This window comes from Balaenoptera musculus, chromosome 21 (genome assembly GCF_009873245.2).
Source record: "Balaenoptera musculus isolate JJ_BM4_2016_0621 chromosome 21, mBalMus1.pri.v3, whole genome shotgun sequence".
Lineage (NCBI taxonomy): Eukaryota > Metazoa > Chordata > Mammalia > Artiodactyla > Balaenopteridae > Balaenoptera > Balaenoptera musculus.
Window position 1 is genome coordinate 33433267 of NC_045805.1, and position 18325 is coordinate 33451591.

General features: G+C 49.8%; 1 protein-coding gene across 2 annotated transcripts; it reads left to right on the forward strand.

The window, feature by feature from the left end:
- The first annotated feature begins 213 nt into the window (after positions 1–213).
- GINS4 (GINS complex subunit 4) lies at positions 214–14337 on the forward strand. Of its 2 annotated transcripts, none has more exons than XM_036839041.1 (8): positions 214–377; positions 1043–1157; positions 6098–6184; positions 6998–7111; positions 10108–10205; positions 10364–10452; positions 13097–13187; positions 13278–14337. In XM_036839041.1, exons 2-8 carry the CDS (start codon positions 1062–1064, stop codon positions 13372–13374), a joined length of 672 nt encoding a protein of 223 aa, XP_036694936.1. In that variant the 5' UTR covers positions 214–377; positions 1043–1061; the 3' UTR covers positions 13375–14337. The 2 variants fall into 2 exon arrangements, with proteins under 2 accessions (XP_036694936.1, XP_036694937.1); XM_036839042.1 differs by lacking the exon at positions 214–377 and adding an exon at positions 635–796.
- The last annotated feature ends 3988 nt before the right edge of the window (positions 14338–18325 follow it).

Here is an 18325-nt window from a genome sequence, read left to right on the forward strand (position 1 = left end):
CCCTGCCGACGGTCCTTGGGAGGTGTCATCCGGCACCGCACACCACAGCCGCGACGAGCTGGGCGGGGCCCAACTCGAGCCCGCCTCCATGCAGGAAGTGGCCCGGAGAGCGAGCCGCGGGGACGCAATCCCCGCCCCCAGGGTGGGCGGGGCCGTCTGACCGTGATTGGTCAGCCCCGTCCATGCGCAGTGACGTTGAGTCCGAACGGGAAGTGTCCAAGAGGAGCGCGGGAGCTGAGAAGTGGAGGGTCAGCTGCGTCCCGGGAAGGCCTCGCGCGGACCGTTCTGCGGCCGGTGCTCCTCGGGCTGCTTCCCGCGAGCGTCCAGCCCTCGCCACCCGCCAACCCGGAGTGCCTTCGCAGCCTGTCCAGGCCCGGGTGAGCGTCGGAGTGGGACCGCTGGGAGTGCGCGCGCGTCTTGCGCGCGCGCCTCGGGGAAGGCGGTGACCCTGTACTCGTGGCCCCGGGAGGCGAGCGGGAGGAATGTGCTCTTCGTGTTCCTAGGCTCCGGGGACGCGCCCTCGTCCCCACCACCCACCTTCCTAAGCCCTTTGGGTCACCGACCGGACAAATGTTGCTGGGCCTTGTGGCTCCAGGAAACGGGCATGGATTGGTTTTCCCAGCAATTTTATTTGCTTGCTATTAGTGAAGCGCCGTGCTGAGCGCAGGGGCTGCACAGGTCACTGTGTCCCCAGTCCTTAGAGGTGCCAGGATTCATATTAGAGCTGAAGTGAACGCAGCCCCCCGAGGAGAGGACCTCCTCCTGGAAGGCAAACAGATAATTACTGCAGGGTGTGGTAGGTGCTCAATTCAGGGTGCACGTGGAAGCCCTTGTAAGGAGTGATCGCTTTGAGAAATTGATCCCTGACCTAAGATTTGAAGGAAGAGGTGAAAAATTACAAAACCAAAACCTATCAATTCCCTAGCCACTGCCAGTGAGCCTCTACAACCGCAGTAAACCTTTCCCTTTTCCAGGTACGTAGTTGCGTATTCTTGAAAAGAAATGGAACACACAGCATACTATGGGTTCTTTTATTTATTAGGTTCCTGGTTTCAGAGAAGATGACAGAGGAACTGGATCTCTCGGGACAGGACTCTGATGCGGGGAGTGAGGAGGTGGTCCTGACCCCTGCAGAGCTCATTGACAGGCTGGAACAGGTAAGCAGCCCAAACAGAATACCCCTGCTCCAAGCTCAGCCTTTTTATTTAGTCCAGCTGTGCAGATGTCAGGAATCAGGAAATGAGATGGAACTCGAGGCTTATTTCAAGAGAAGAGAGACCTCATCTTATCATCTACACAGAAATAGGAAGTAGGGGGACAGCCGGATAGAAACCTCATAATGTCAGACACAAAATCCTCAAGTGGGGCCAGCGAGGGTCAGCTTTGGGGACATTTATGACAACAGCTCACAGAGCAAAGGATCTGCTGGTATTTGCGGGGACTGCAGAAGTGCTTGGTAGAGACTTGTAAGGTCTAGAAAGTGCTGAAACACCTTTAGGAGAAAACTGGTCTTATTCTTCCTTTTCCTCCAAATACTTCCTTTTGTCCACCGTTCTGTATGTTTCCACTGCTTACCTCAAACCACTTCTGGGTTGTTTTTGCTTTTAGTCATAATTCCTGTGGTTTACTGAGTATTTCCTGTGTGCCAGGGCTCTTCACAATTGTTGTCTTAGGAGTTCAGACTACCTGTGTTTAAATCTCTGCATGCCACTCGTTTTTTCTTTAATTTTTTAATTTTTTAAAAAAAAATGTTTGGCTGCGTCGGGTCTTCATTGTTGTGCGTGGGCTTTCTCTAGTTGCGGCGAGTGGGGGCTACTCTTCGTTGCAGTGCGCAGGCTTCTCATTGCGGTGGCTTCTCTTGTTGCAGAGCACAGGCTCTAGGCGCGCGGGCTTCAGTAGTTGCAGTACACAGGCTCAGTAGCTGTGGCACGTGGGCTTCAGTAGTTGTTGTGCACGGGCTTAGTTGCTCTGCGGCATGTGGGATCTTCCCGGACCAGGGCTCGAACCCGTGTCCCCTGCATTGGCAGGCGGATTCTTAACCACTGCGCCACCAAGGAAGTCCCCACTCATCTGTTTTACAACTTAAGCAGGTTGTATAGCTTGTCTCTAGCACTTCCCTTGACTGTCCGTTGAGATAATAATAGCAGCTGCCTCACAGAGCTGTTGTGAGGATGAAATGGGGTATTATGTGTGAAGAGCTCAGAGTGTTGTCTGACATGTGCTGAGCGCTCACTGAATGTTAGGTGTGAGTGGTCATAATCAGTACAACAACGCCCTGAGGCAAGCACTATTGTCATCTCCATTTTACAGATGAGGAAACTGAAGCTTAGCGATTAGAGGTGTAAAGTAACTTGCCAAGGTCACACTACGGCAGCAGAGCCAGGATGTGAACCAGGTCTCTTTGATTTACTACACCTGCTGCCTTATTCTTCTCCCTCTCACCACCCCTTTCCAGAACTCTCTCATGTTTGTTACTTTAGGATTCTTCATTCTTTCCTACCATTACATGCCATCGTGAGCAATAAAACCCAAGGAAGTTCATTTTAAAATTATGTCTCAGACCTTTTTAAGAATCTGGTAAAAACTCTGGCTCTCCCTCCCAGAATAATGCACATACACACCCATGCAGAACTTTGCATGTAATTTCAGGAGATTCACAGACACCCTGAAAATTTAAAACCCAATGAGATATCACTTATACCCATCAGAGTGGCAGAAATGAAAAAGGTGAACAGTATCAAGTGTTGACAAGGATGTAGAGAATTTAGCACACTTGTATACCACGGTGTGCGTGTAAATTGGTACAGTCACTTTAAAAAAGTAATGTTATTTTCTGGTCAGGTTAAAGAAGGCACACATGTCTTGTGGCCGAATTATTCTACTCCCGGGTGCATACCTAGAGTACGGCATATACACATAACGAGGAAGAAAAACAGCAGTAAAATGAGTAAAAGCTCCTGCCACAGCATGGACAGCTGTCAGGAACATCACACAGAAGAACAAAACATAAGTTGCTGAAGAGACCCTCTGTGTACCGTTCAAACCCTTGCAAAGCTGTCGTCCAGGGCAGAGCTTGCCAGCTTGGTAGTGCTGCACACGCTGAGGCTCTGCGAAGGCTCAGATGCTGACCCTCGCCCTCCAGGTCAGCCGGGCCCAGACTGCTGGCATCTTCTGGGTGTCCTCAGGGCTCCCTGGAAGGCAGCCCAAGGGGGGTGGGGTCTGGCGGCCTTGGCAGGGGGTGAGCAGGAGTCACACCTGCGGCCTGATGCTCTCCTGCCCCGAGGGCAGCCACCGCCTGGACAGCCGCTGTGTAGCATGGCCTCGGCGCCGGCCTGACAGGCCACTGATGAGCACAGCTCCGGGAGCATATGTAGGATACTCTTGAATGCTGGTAAAAATACGATTTAAAACTTGGTACCTAAAATGCAGAGTTTCTCATTTTAATGGTCGTATCAGTTTGCTAAGGCTGCCTAACAAAGTGCCACAGACTGGGTGGCTTTGCTGACAGAAATTTATCTTCTCAGTTCTGGAGGCTCTTCTGTCTGAGACGAGATCAAGGTGCTGACACGGTTGGTCTCCTCTGAGGCCTCTCTCCTGGACTTGGAGACGGCTGCCTTCTGTGTCCTCATGTGCTCTGTCCTCTCTGTAGATAATTTCCCATAGAGAGTGAATGTACATAAAGAAAAGAAGGTACCAGGGACTGAGCCTTGGGAAACTCCGTGTCTGTGTCCTCTTCTTCTCCTCCTACAAGGACACCAGCCGTATTGGATTAGGGCCCGCCTAACGACCGCCTTTTAACCTAACTACCTCGTTAAAAGACCGCATGTCCAAATCCAGTCACATTCTGAGGTGCTAGGAGTTAGGGTTCTAACATGCAAATCGGCAGGTGGAGGCGGCACAGTTTCACCCGTAACAGTGATAAACAGGTTGTCGTTAAAATTTTTTTGATGCAGTCATTTCAAACAGAGAACTTGATTATTTTTAAAAAGACTGTGAACTTAAATACAAGTTTCTCACTAAAAATTTTGAAAAGATTTTATTTGAGCATTTTGTACTAATATAAACTTTCCCCTACTGTTATATGTTTTATTACCATGATTTCATACTGTAAATGAGAAATCTCCCCCAAATCTACTCCATTTTACCCAGTATATCATACAAGTGCTATCATTTCTTTGAGTGCCCTGTCATGGAAAGGTTGGTAAGCACCATGTAGAGATACAAACAGAAGTAATGAAACTACAGAAAATTAGTCACTAAATTCAGGCTAATGATCACCTCTGAGGAGGGAGGGGATGCAAGGGGACTTGTAAAATGATGATGATATTCTTTAATGAAGCTACGTGCACATAGGTGTTTATCAGTATTCTTCATGTTATTATGTATTTCATAAATATTTTTGTACCTATTCAGTATTTAATAAAGTCAGGTAAAAACAAAACCTCCTGGGCTTCCCTGGTGGCACGGTGGTTAAGAATCCACCTGCCAATGCAGGGGACGCAGATTCGAGCCCTGGTCCGGGAAGATCTCACATGCCACAGAGCAACTAAGCCCGTGCGCCACAACTACTGAGCCTGTGCTCTAGAGCCCATGAGCCACAACTACTGAACCCACGTGCCACAACTACTGAAGCCCGCGTGCCTAGAGCCCATGCTCCGCAACAGGAGAAGCCACCGCAATGAGAAGCCCACGCACTGCAACAAAGAGTAGCCCCCGCTCGCCACAACTAGAGAAAGCCCATGCGCAGCAACGAAGACCCAATGCAGCCAAAAATAAATAAAATAAAATAAATAAATTTATTTTTTAAAAAAAGAAAATCTCCTGGGCATCCCTGGTGGCGCAGTGGTTGAGAATCTGCCTGCCAATGCAGGGGACACGGGTTCGAGCCCTGGTCTGGGAAGATCCCACATGCCGCGGAGCAGCTGGGCCCGTGAGCCACAATTACTGAGCTTGCGCATCTGGAGCCTGTGCTCTGCAACAAGAGAGGCCGCGATAGTGAGAGGCCGATGAAGAGTGGCCCACGCTTGCCACAACTAGAGAAAGCCCTCGCACAGAAACGAAGACCCAACACAGCCATAAGTAAATTAATTAATTAATTAATTTTTAAAAATTTTTTAAAAAAGCAAAAAGAAAACCCATTCATTAAAAGAAAAATTACTGTAATAGGCGTTCAAAGTCATTCCATGTTTAAAAAAAAAAAAAATCTCCTGCTTTATAAGTTCTCTATGACAGTTTGATCTCTTCTCATTCATTATGCTACTTGAAAAGACAGATTGTCTTTCTGGTTAATTTTATATATCTGCAACACTATTCCAGAAGCTTGAGCACCTGAAAAAAAATGTTATGGTAGTGGCAATACCAGTATTTAATAATGCGTCTGAATGGTGATAATTGGAGAAGCAGAGACTTAAGTGTGTCAAAATGAATAACTGGAGCGTGCTTGGCCTGTAACTCTGAGCTATGCTAGAACTCAGTTTCCTGTGATTGAAAGATAAGTACAGCTTCCTCAGTCACCAGTGGATACTTCAGTTCCCTAAGCCTTGGTAATTTCTGAAATGTACCAAGCATCTGGGCCTAAGTCATAAATTAGGGATTTAACATCTTATTCCAAAAACTGCTTAATAGATAAATCTCCATTTCCTTTGTGATCCTTTGTACTCTTGGGCAGTTAGTAAATAACGTAATCTGTGTTTTCTCATCAACAAGGTAAGGATAACTGTATCCATTTCATCTCAGTTATGATAGTGATGAATGAAAAAATTATAAAGTGCTCTGAGCTGAATGGGAGGGCGCTGGTGCCCCCTGGTGGGCAATAGCAGATACAGACGCTGGTGCCCGGTGACAGGTACCGAGTGGACACCAGGTAGGGTTACTCTCAGCCACAGGTGTACTGACAACACAGCCTTTCCACTAAAGGAAATAAAAAAGCCGTCATTAAACATAGCTTGTCTTCAAAGCATTTCTAGTATTTCCAACCGGTAGACAATTTCTTTGCTGAGGCGGCTGTGATTTTAGGGGTGAGTACTGACTCACAGGGTTATTTTGCTCCATTGTGAGTAATGCCCCTTTGTGCGTTTTTCGGGCCTTGTTTTTTTAGGCCTGGATGAATGAAAAGTTTGCCCCTGAGCTGCTGGAAAACAAGTCAGAAATCGTAGAATGTGTCATGGAGCAGCTGCAGCACATGGTAAGAGGTGCCTCCCTCAGCGTTCAGAGGAGGGCAGCTTAGAAGGTGTGTCGGCGTGGTGAGAGGCCGTAGGCTGATAGCAAATCCGTTTCGTTGGGCCCAGCCTAGTTCGGGGTTTTTTTCTTTTTTAATGTTGAATTATCTACATTTACAAAGCCTGGGAGCTCCTATGAACATCTGGATGTCAGCTTCTAAAAACCTGTCCTCAGCATTCCTGCATTTGTAGGCGAGAACAGCTGACCAGAGCAGGGTAGGGACCGCCCCTTCCAATGTGCTCCCCAGGCCCCCAGCTCCTGGCTGCCCACCTTTCTCAGGTACCTTACCTGCCTGGCCCCGAAGCCTCTGAGTGTGCGGCCCTTGCCCCAGATGAGCCGGGCTTCAGTCGCTGTCAGCCTCAGGGTAGCTTTGAAATGTTGGTATGTTACAGTTTCTCAACTGGTGTTTTAAGTACTTTCAAGACCCTTTAGACATTTCTTCTCTCTGCTGCTGTCCTTTACACTCGGGTAGGGGTTCTTCAGGGCCCTTCTGACCAACCAGATTCAGATTCTATTCAAATGGTCATTTTCTAAAAGTAAACGAGTGCTGTCTGCACTTTATGTTGTGAGACTGTGGTCATGTATTGTTTGTGTAGTTAAGAAATTAGAAGGAAATGAGAGCCCTTAAACGATGAGTTTTTTGTTCTCCTCTGACCTAAATGTAGCCTCTGAGTTGCCAACGATGATGGGCCTTGTGGGCCGCACGCTGATTGAACAAAAAAGGTCCTCAGTCTTTGACTCTCATGTTTTTTACAAACTTCTTTTTCTCTGCTAACAGGAAGAAAATCTCAGGAGGGCCAAGAAGGGGGACCTGAAGGTCAGCATCCATCAGATGGAGATGGAGAGGATCCGCTTCGTCCTGAGCAGCTACCTGCGGTGTCGGCTCATGAAGGTTGGGAGGCAGGGGGCGGCTGTCGTGCGGACTGAGGGTCCTGGGAGGAGCTGGAGGGTCCAGGGCCTGCAGGTGCCGCTGAGGCCCCACATCAGGGGAGCCAGAGTCGGGAGGGCGGGACTGTTTTGGAGAAGCATCGACGGCACGGTTGTCTCCCACCTCCAGGGACACTTTGTCTGTCTGCTGCGTGAATGGCCCCCCCGGAGTGACCGTCGGGTGGTGCTGAGCGTGGAGGTGTTGGCAGTGGATGAACAGGGAATACTGACCAGAGGGGACCTGGTTTTAAGAACTGTTTTGCATCTGTCGTTAAGTCAGTGTCAAATGGGCCATGCTAACGACATTCAGCTATATCTGTGTGGCCGTCTAACTTATAAAAATGAAACGGCAAAACATGCTAATTTCAGTGACGTCTGCTTTAACCCTGGAAGTTCTTACCTCCTTGAAGTTTCTTCTCATTTGGTTCCACTTGTTCTCTTAGTTATTACAAAGCAAATATGCTTGATTCTTGAACACCATGGGTGTGAACTGCGTGGGTCCACTGATACACGGAATTTTTTCAATAAATATTTGCTGTAAAGTGATCCGAGGTTGGTTGAATCCAGATGCAGCACCAGGGATACGGAGGGCCGACTGTGAGGCGGGGGTAGGGGAGGGCTGCTGGCACCCTCGACCCCCGAGCTGTTCAAGGGCCAGCCGTGCCCTCTACCATGTGGATGCGCTTCAGGTACTGAAGACAGCTCAGAAGGCTCCGGAGAGTCCTCTCAGCTAAACATCTCAGCTGTTTATTTCCGTTTACTCTCCTGGTCTCTTCCCTTAAAAGGTTGATCAGTATCCTTCTTAAATTATCCCACCTACAGTGGAACAGAGCTCCCGTTGTAGTTTGGTCACTTTTGTGAAATGCAGGATGATCACTTCCCTTCTCCTGGATATCAGACTGGTAGTAATGCCACCCAGCGTCATGCAGCGTCTGACGGACACGTCACCCTGGGTTCATTCCGCACTCGCCATGAGCACCAACCTCTTTTGAAGTTTTTAAGCTGTTGTTATTATGATTACGCCATCCCGTCACTATCCTGTATTTCCATGGCTTGATTTTTGACCCTTCAGTGTAGGGCTCAATACTTGTCCCTCTTCAGCTTCTTTTTTCGGGCCCTTTCCCTGGTCTCTGGATCCCAGTCTTGTCACCTAGTATATTAGTTATTTCAGCGAGTTTCATGAGTGTGTCATCAGAGGTCTTATCTGGTTCGTTAGTAGGACTGGACCAGTGATCCATGTCCCGCCAGAGCCTTCCCCGCTGATCGGCGTCGGTCAGTTGAATCCGTGTTCTTCTTTCACTCATTCCTGCGTCTCCTAGTCTGTGCTGTCACCCAGCACCCCCGCTACAGCTTGTCCACAAGGACGTTAAAGACATCATCACGCGTTTTGAAAAACTTGAGACGCTCTACGCCTCTCCCCACCCTCCGCTGCCAGGCCGCTCAGTTTTTTGGGGGGTGTGGTGAGGTGAACGCTCTTCACGCTCACCACTACTTTCCTTTGAGTTCACAAACCATCTGTCTGTAAGGCCACGTACAACGTGAAGGACGCTGATGTGTGTTGGAGGAGTCCCCTCCTTTGTATTTTTGAAAATCAGGAAATGTGTCTGCCTCTAATCTTTCGCACCTCTTCTGAACTCAGTGACTCTGAGCTTCTGAAATGGCATGTATTTGTAGTGCACAAAGTGATACAGTAGCAGCGGTGATCCACATAGGACAGGAGAAGGTGCCTCACACACTCAGACTCCGTGCAGACGAGAATTTAGTTCATCCTGGAACACAATCCGTCCGAGCCGGGAGACCTCTCCCCTTTAAGGATAAGTGCTGCCTTATCTCGGCCTTCAGCTCCTCCTTGCCGTCATCGTGGTCCTGCTCGCAGAGAGCGTTTCCCTGGCGGAGGTGATCGTGAGAGCTTTGACTCCAAACAAGAGACTGCCCTTCCTGGCTCCTGACCACACACCTTTCTTTAGCTTTTAGCTTTGTTGTTGTTGTGGTAGTTCTTAGCATTCTTCCCAAGCCTCACCTCATTGTGGGTTTTATCCTTGCTGCTTATATTGTTTTTTGTTGTTGTTGTTGTTAATAAATTTATAAATTTATTTATTTACTTTTGGCTGCGTTGGGTCTTCGTTGCTGCGCGCGGGCTTTCTCTAGTTGCGGCGAGCGGGTGCTACTCTTCATTGCGGTGCACGGGCTTCTCATTGCGGTGGCTTCTCTTGTTGCGGAGCACAGGCTCCAGGCGTGTGGGCTCAGTAGTTGTGGCATGTGGGCCCAGTAGTTGTGGTTCGCGGGCTCTAGAGCGCAGGCTCAGTAGTTGTGGTGCATGGGCTCAGTAGTTGTGGCTCGCGGGCTCTAGAGCGCAGGCTCAGTAGTTGTGGCGCATGGGCTTAGTTGCTCCGCGGCATGTGGGATCTTCCCGGACCAGGGCTCAAACCTGTGTCCCCTGCATTGGCAGCCGGATTCTTAACCACTGCGCCACCAGGGAAGTCCCTGGTTATAGTCTTATAACTGAGCGTCACTCTCTGTCTGCTTAAATGTTCTGTGTGTGTCTCTCCAGCCTCTGTATCTGTTTCACTTCACAGCTTGTACAGTTGTATCTGTACAATGACATAGAGGTGCTGGGTAACAGCCCCTTCCTTTCTCTTAACTTCATTTCCAGTTGTCTCACCAGAGTTTCTTTCATGAAAGCCTCTCATCCTTTTTAAACTGTCTTCCTTTTTTGAGCCCTGGCCTTTGCTCCAAATTCTCTGAAACCTGCCTTCGTGAAGTCCAGTGTGTAAGTCTTATGATTAGAAAGAGTCTCAACCATGAAAACGTGTCATTTTAAGAGTCATTTTCCAGATTAACCTCGACCTGTTTCAGAAAACTAGCGTGTGCGCCACTGGAATGAGACGAGACCTTCGCTGACACACTTGATCAAACTTGCTGACGGCAAAAAGCGTTGACAGGTGTTTCCTGTCCCCACAGATAGAGAAGTTTTTCCCTCACGTCCTTGAAAAGGAGAAAACACGCCGTGACGGGGAGCCTTCCAGCCTTTCTCCAGAAGAGTTTGCCTTTGCCAGAGAGTGAGTAAGCAGCGAGCGTGGGACCCACCTTTATTTCCCTGGCTTGTGAGTCTGGTGGTTGTGTCCCTGAGGCCAATCGCAGGGCCACTGCTGTTGGTCTTATAGCCCTGGTGGCTCCGGGGCATGTCGTCACTGCGATGTGGGTTTGTGTGTTTTAGGTACATGGTTAACACAGAGACCTACCTAAAGAACGTTGCCTTAAAGCACATGCCTCCTAATTTACAGAAGGTGGACCTCTTGAGGGCAGGTGAGCGGATCATTTTCCTTTCGGACATCCCGAGGGGCCGTAGTTTACACCCCACGTATCTCTAGGTGCCTTAGAATAGCATCTTCATCTCCACTCTCTTCTCTCGAACTTGGGCAAATAGGTGCATAGATAGATCAGCAGAAAAGGGACAGAGGGGAAGGGTTCTGGGTTAAAAACCGAAAATCGTGAAAAGCAGGTGCCGGGGTAGCGATTTCAGCATCACTTTTGTGTTCTTCCAGTTAAGAGGAAATTCTCGTAGCTGCCACTGTAAGTGCAGACTCACCCGCGTACGCAGTCACCTCCCGAGGGTCCATTCTGGGTGAGGAAGATGCCGGGGTCTCTGGCCTCCGGGGGCAGCAGCGCCCCCCTCACAGGCTCCAGGCCATGCAGGGCGTGTCTCCTCCCGGGGGGCGTTAGCTGGGGGGCTGGGACACCTCCGGGGGCAGCAGCGCTCCCCTCACAGGCTCCAGGCCATGCAGGGCATGTCTCCTCCCGGGGGGCGTTAGCTGGGAGGCTGGGACACCTCCGGGGGCAGCAGCGTCCCCCTCACAGGCTCCAGGCCATGCAGGGCGTGTCTCCTCCCGGGGGGCGTTAGCTGGGGGGCAGGGACACCTCCGGGGGCAGCAGCGCCCCCTTACAGACTCCAGGCCATGCAGGGCGTGTCTCCTCCCGGGGGGCGTTAGCTGGGGGGCTGGGACACCTCCGGGGGCAGCAGCGCTCCCCTCACAGGCTCCAGGCCATGCAGGGCGTGTCTCCTCCCGGGGGGGCGTTAGCTGGGGGGCTGGGACACCTCTGGGGTCCCTCAGGGCTCCTGATCTCCGCTTGTGAACAGCCTCCCGGCTGTGGGAAGGGGAGCAGGACAGATGGCGGGGAGGCGCCAGGGAGGGAAGCACGGCCATCTCCTCTGCCTCTCGCCCCCTTGCTGGGTCTCCTGAAAGTCTGCCGAGCCCAGGGGGCGGCCCTGGTGGTAACCCCTAACCTTGGACCAGCCAGCAGGGCCCCTGGCGTGTGGCCTCCAGTCCAACCCCCCGGCCTTTCCCAGCCTGCCGTGTCCACGCAGGACCTCACGGGGGCCTGGAGTCCACGGGTTCCCAAGCTGAGTCCAGGACAGCCGAGCCCTGGGCGTCCCTCGGGGCCGCGCTCTGAGCCCTGCCGCTGGCGGGGGACTTAGCCTCGGCTGCCAGAGCTAAGTACCGCCGACAGGACGGGGGCGCCTGACCAGCCGGCGTGGATCTTCTCTCAGATCTGGAGGCCAGAGTCCATGGTCCGGTTGCTGACAGTGTTGGTTTCCCTGAGCCCCTCTCTTGGCTTGCAGGCGGCCGCCCCCTGCACACGCACCCTGCTGTCTGTCCCTCTCCTCATCAGCTTGCATCAGGGCCCAACCCTGACGGCTTCATTTTGCCTCTTTAGAGGCCTGGTCTCCAAATCCATTCCCGTCCTGAAGTACTGGGGTTCGGGGCTTCGGTGTGTCATCATGGAGGGGACACCAGGAGCAAGCCCACCGCGTGCCGGGCTTGTGGAATTCTGAACTGGTCGTTTTGGTGAACCTGCCTGAGGGACACAGGAGGCCCAGTCCGTATCCAGTTGGGCTGCTTTCGTCTGCACTTATGAGTGGGGCAAGGACCACGTCCCTGATCACTGCCCAGCACCACCTGTCGTATCCAGATGAGCCAGGTCCAGGCTGTTGCCCCAGAGCTGCTTCTACTTGACGCTGGCTGACACCTCCTAACGCTCACGTGTCGTTTGTCCCGGGTCCCTTCCGAGGACCAGAGCCGGGCGCCTAGGGCTGGCGCCCTCATGAGATCAGAGCCTTGCTTACTTAGCCCAGATGCCCCTGGAGCACGGAGACCACGATGGCAGGGTCGTGGAAGGGCGTTGTAGCCTAACATCCTTCGAGGGTTTCCTCAGATCAGCAGCTGCCCAGTGGGCCCAGCTGACCCTGCTGAAGTTGGAGTCTCTGGCAGGCCCAGAACCCCCGAGCAGCCCAGGGGACCCTCCCCGGACCTTTGCGGTCGGTTATCGTGACCCCCCTCCCGTAGACAGGGAACCGAAGGCAGCCCCACACCTGAGCTGGGCTCTGAACACTGAGTTGTCCGGTGGGTTTTCCGGACCCCGCAGGTGATAGGGTCCTCTTGGCACAAACGGAGCCACAGGCAGGGAAGGGCTGGAGGAGCTGCCAACGCGGGGCACTTCCTGGTGAGGTGCTGGCTGGTGGTAGAGAGGGAGGGGTGCTTACAGCGTGCAGCCCGTATTCATCACCCTGACGTTCAGGGCCATCGCCGTGTGACCCAGTCTCCCTAACATCCTGTCCTCCCACCCTTTATACAGACATACTTTCTGGCCCGATTCACACAGTCTGTCCTCCTAAGACGTCATGCGTGTTTCTCCCATGACCCTCGCTCTTCCTCCCAGGCGCCCTGCAGATCTTAAGTCCTCGTCACTTGTCAAATGAGCGGGTGCCGTGTGAAACCTTGAGGGAAGTATGCTGTTGCTAGAGGGAGCCAGATCTCTCCTCAGATCCCTGCCCCCAAGATGCTTTTACATCAGGGGTCCCTTTGTGCCTGAGGCAGTTAATCCCAGCAGCTTCTCCATCTCGATCTTGTTAGCTGAGCATTTTCTGATCACACTGTCGTCCTCCTGGCAGTTCCCAAACCAGATCTGGATTCATACGTGTTTCTGAGGGTGAAAGAGCGACAAGAAAACATACTGGTAGAACCGGAAACAGATGAGCAGAGGTGAGTGGCGTTCGCGTCGAGGACGGTGGGAAACACTCCTCCCCATGGGGCTGTAGCCGAGCTCCGCGGGGACGTTGTTCTCTTTTCCAGGGACTATGTGATCGACCTGGAGGAGGGCTCACAGCACTTGATCCGATACAAAACCATCGCACCCCTGGTCGCTTCTGGAGCCGTACAGCTGATTTAAAACCGGAAGCAACTAACCAAGAGTGAGGACGTGGAACGTTAGAGAGCGTACTTGGACACCCCACGTGTCAGCCGGTGCCCGAGGACGGGAACTTTTCCTGGCAGTGCCATGGGTCACTGGGGCATTGAGATCCGCTTGGCGCAGATCCCTCCCTGGCCGCTCCAGCCAGGCTCAGCAGGTGGGCTCATCGCTCTGCCAACCCCGCGGCTGGGCAGGGACACGGAAGCGCCCTTCGTGGTGGTGTTTGAACTGAGGAAACATCGAGGCCGAGGTGGTGCGTAGAAAGGCCTCGCTGCCTGTGATGAGGGGACTGGTGGGCCCCGACCTGACAGTGGCAGGAGCGCTCCCTCAACCCTCCTGGTAGGAAGAGTGTAAATAGATTAAACCGTGTGGCCGCCCTGTATAGTATGTCACTGACTCGTGTAAACTCACCTTCTGGAGCCTCTGCTCTCGGACTTAAAGCCAGCTTCTGCCATGCCTAACTGAGCATCACAACCCATGAACTAGTAACTAGGTCTCGGTTTCATGGCAGAAGGAGCCCACGGGCAGTTCCCAGCGTGTGGGCTAGTGAGGTGCATCCTCCCCGCGGCGAACTGCAGCGTCGGGCGGTCTCCCGGGCCAGCCTGCAGGCCATCTGCCGGCCTCGACCGGGGCCCCGGGGGCAGAGCAGCTGCAGCTCTCCTGCGCTGCCGCCGCCGCAGCAGCCGTTCCTTTTTAGGCTCTTCACCTTCCCAAGGGAAATGGATGAAATTAAACTCGGCGAGTGGACAGCGTCTCGGTGACGCCCGAGGAGGGATGTACACACATGAATCGTCTTCCCTTGAAACGTGATACAGAGCAACTGCCTTCCAGTCTTTCTTGCTCGATGCAAAGGCAGGTTTTCATCTGCATGATGTTGGCTCTTGGAGTAATCAGTGTGACATTGCTGTCATTTCCGAGAGAAATCACTGAGTGAAAGCAAGGAAGGTTTTATTCCTTAATAAAAAACGTTTTATATCTCACGCAGTGCTTTATTTTCTCCAGAGCGTTTTCACCCTCTTCAGCCATTCATCAAATAAATGTGCAGTGAGCACACAGTGTGCCGGGCACAAGTCCACCCCACTGGGGCTCCAAGCCAGAGGGAGATGGACCCTGCTCGGGTGGGAGAAGTGCCTTGAAGAGAATTAGAACGGGGGGCTCACGGGGACTTCACCAGCATGACTGGGCGCTCTGAGAGGCTCTCACTCATCTCAGTGACTCTCACTGCATTAGGCTGAGGTCTGAATAACAAGACGGGGCCAGACACAGAACTCGAAAGGCTTTCCAGGCAAAAAAGGCAGCTTGTGCAAAGGCCCTGAGGCAGAAACGAATTCTACCTGCAGTCGGCCTGGCTACAAGGCAGTGGGCACGATGCAGAAGGGTGCAGGATGAAGGTCTGAGAGGCAGGCTGGCCCCAGATCACTTACGGCTTTGTTAGCAAGGACCCCGTGGGTCCTCACAGCATCCTGAGAAGCAGGCAGGGCTGGTAGTAGGTAAATAGGTGGGAAACAAGGCGGGCATTTAGCAATAAGTCTGAACCCAAGTCTCCTTCCTCGGGGCCACCTTGTGGTCCCGTGTCACTGTTGCCTCTGCTGTGGAAAGGAGAGGACCAGGCTGCATCGTGTCACCCACTCCTGCCCTGTGCATGCCGGGCAGCACAGAGGAGTGAGGTCGTCACTGAAGCCACAGAGCTCATTGCTCCATTTCCTAGGTCACCTCTGCAAAGGAAGACTGGTTTAGATAAGCCATTTCGAAATAAAGGGGAAGTTGAATTTCAAAACCAAGTGAAGGGAAATGATGTGGTTTAGTGTGACGTTGTCTTTAACATTTTCAATTTGTGGGGAGTATTTTGCTTTATGGTTAAAAACTCATCACTGGAAGCAGGATGGGACATTTACTTCAAACAATGGCATCATACCTTATTATAAGCTTGTTGCCAGCGAGATTCCTGAGAAATGCTTGCAGGTCCATATCTGCAGGCGCAGCAAAAACATGTACCAGCTGTGACCTTGCAGCAAGACCCCAGCTGTGTTTACTCTGTGCCCAAACATTGAGGCTTCAGTGCCCCCGACCCCGTGCATATCCACCTTCCTTCTGTGATGGACTTGAGCTAACCATGAAACTCTCAGTGGGATTGTGAAGTGAGCACATCATACACCAGTACTTCAGATGAATGTTATATGATACCACTTCTATGTGGAATAAAAAAAAAAAAATACAAATGAACTTATTTCCAAAACAAATAAATCCACAGACATAGAAAACAAACATGGTTACCAAAGGGGAAAGGGGGAGAGAAGGATAAATAAGGAGTTTGGGATTATTTATTACTATACTATATATTAAATAGATAATCAACAGGGACCTACTGTATAGCACAGGGAACTCTACTCGATATTTTGTAATAAACTGTAAGGGAAGAGAATCTGAAGAGGGTGTACATATACATATATATAACTGAATTGCTGTGCTGCATACCTGGAACTAACACGATATTGTAAATCAACTACTGTATACTTCAGTTAAAAAAATACTTCATATAATGTTAAGTAATTTATCATGGGAGGCTAAACATTCCAAATATTTGGAATTGTTCAAAATTGGTTTTTTTTCTTTTCTTGTATTATGGTAAAATACACATAACGTAACTGCCATCTTAACCATCTGTAAGTGCACATTCAGTGGTGTTAAATATATTCACCCAGGGCTTCCCTGGTGGCGCAGTGGTTGGGAGTCTGCCTGCTAATGCGGGGGACACGGGTTCGAGCCCTGGTCTGGGAGGATCCCGCATGCCGCGGAGTGGCTGGGCCCGTGAGCCACAGCTGCTGAGCCTGCGCGTCTGGAGCCTGTGCCCCGCAGCGGGAGGGGCCGCGGTGGTGAGGGGCCTGCGCACCGCGATGAAGAGCGGTCCCCGCACCGCGATGAAGAGTGGCCCCCGCTTGCCGCAGCTGGAGAGGGCCCTCGCACGAACCGAAGACCCAACACAGCCAAAAATAAATAAATAAATAAATAAAGTAGCTATAAAAAAAAAAAAAAAAAAAAATATATATTCACCTTGTTGTGCATCCATCACCACCATCCGTCCCCACGACTCTTCATCTTGTGAAACTGAAACTCTATACCCGTTAAACAGTAACTCCCTCCCACCGTCCCTGAAAACCACCATTCTACTTTGTCTTTACGGTTTTGGCAACTCGAAGTACCTCATTAAGTGGAATCATAGTTTGTCTTTTTGTGGCTGACTTATTTCCCTTAGCATAATTTCCCCCAAGGTTCATCCATGTTGTAGCATGTGTCGGAAATTCTTTTTAAGGCTAAATAATATTCCCTTGTACGTATAGACCACATTTTGCTTATCCATACATCTGTCAGTGGACACTTGGGTTGCTTCCACATTTCAGCTGTTGTGAATAATGCTGCTGTGAACATGGGTGTGCAGATATCTTCGAGATCCTGCTTTTAATTTTTTTGGCTATACACCCACAAGTGGAATTCCTGGATCATAATGTAATTCTGTTTTTAATTTTTTGAGGAAACACCACACTCTTCCACAGCAGTTGTACCATTTTACAAGGGCTCCAATTTCTCTACATCCTTGCCTATACCTGTTTTCTATTTTTTTATAGTAACCGTACTAATGAGTGTGAGGTTATATCTCATTATAGTTTTGATTTGCATTTCCCTAATGATTCAGCATCTTTTCCTGTGCTTATTGGCTATTCCTACATCTTCTTTGGAGAAATGTATATTAAAGTGCTTTGTGCTTTTCTGTTGATGAGTTTTAGGAGTTCTCTATACATTCTGGATATTAATCCCTTATCAGATATATGATTTGCCAATGCTTTCTCTCATTCTGTGGGTTGCCTTTTTATTCTGTGGATAGTATCTTTTATGCATAAATTTAAAAAATGTTTTCATAAAGTCCAATTTGTTGATGTTTTCTTTTGTCACCTGCACCTTTGGTGTCATATCCAAGAAATCATTACAAAATCCAATGTCATGAAGTTTTTATCATATACTTTCTTCCAAGAGTTTTATTTGCTTAGGTCTTAAATAAATTTAAGGACCTAAAGGTCCTTGATTCATTTTGAGTTAATTTTTGTATGTAGTGTTAAGTAAGGGTTCAACTTCATTTTTTTGCATGTAGGTATCCAGTTTTCCCAGCACCATTTGTTCAAAAGACTGTCCTTCCCCCATTGAATGGTCTTGGTACCCTTGTCAAAAATAATGTTACCATATATGTGAGGGTTTATTTCTGGGCTTTCTATTCTGTTCCATTGGTCTGTATGTCTGTCTTTATGCCAATACCACACTTTTGATTACTGTAGCTTTGTAGTAAGTTTTGAAATCAGGAAGTGTGCGTGCTCCAGTTTCTTTCCTCTTTTTTCAAGATTGTTTTGGTTATTTGGGGTCTTTTGAGATTCCATATGATTTTAGGATGGGTTTTTTTCTGTTTTTTGCAAAAAAAGTCACTGGGATTTTTATAGAGATTGCATTGAATCTGTAGGTCTCTTTGGGTAGAATTGACATTTTAGCAATATTAAGTCTTCTAGCCCATGAACATGCAACGTGTTTTCGTTGATTTATGTCTTCTTTAATTTCTTTCAGCAGTGTCTTACAGTTTTCATTGTATAAGTGTTTTACCTCCTCGGTTAAGTTATTTCCTAAGTATTTTGTCCTTTCTGATGCTATTTTAAATGGAACTGTTTTTGTAATTTCCTTTTCAGATTGTTCATATATAGAAATGCAATTGGATTTTGTATGTTGACTTTCTATCCTGCTACTTTGCTGAATTCATTTATTAGTTCTAACAACTTTTTTGTGGAGTCTTTAGGGTTTTCTACATATAAGATCGCATCATCTGCAAACAGATAATTTTACTTAGTCCTTTCCAATTTGAATACTTTTTATTTATTTTTCTTGCCTAAGTGCT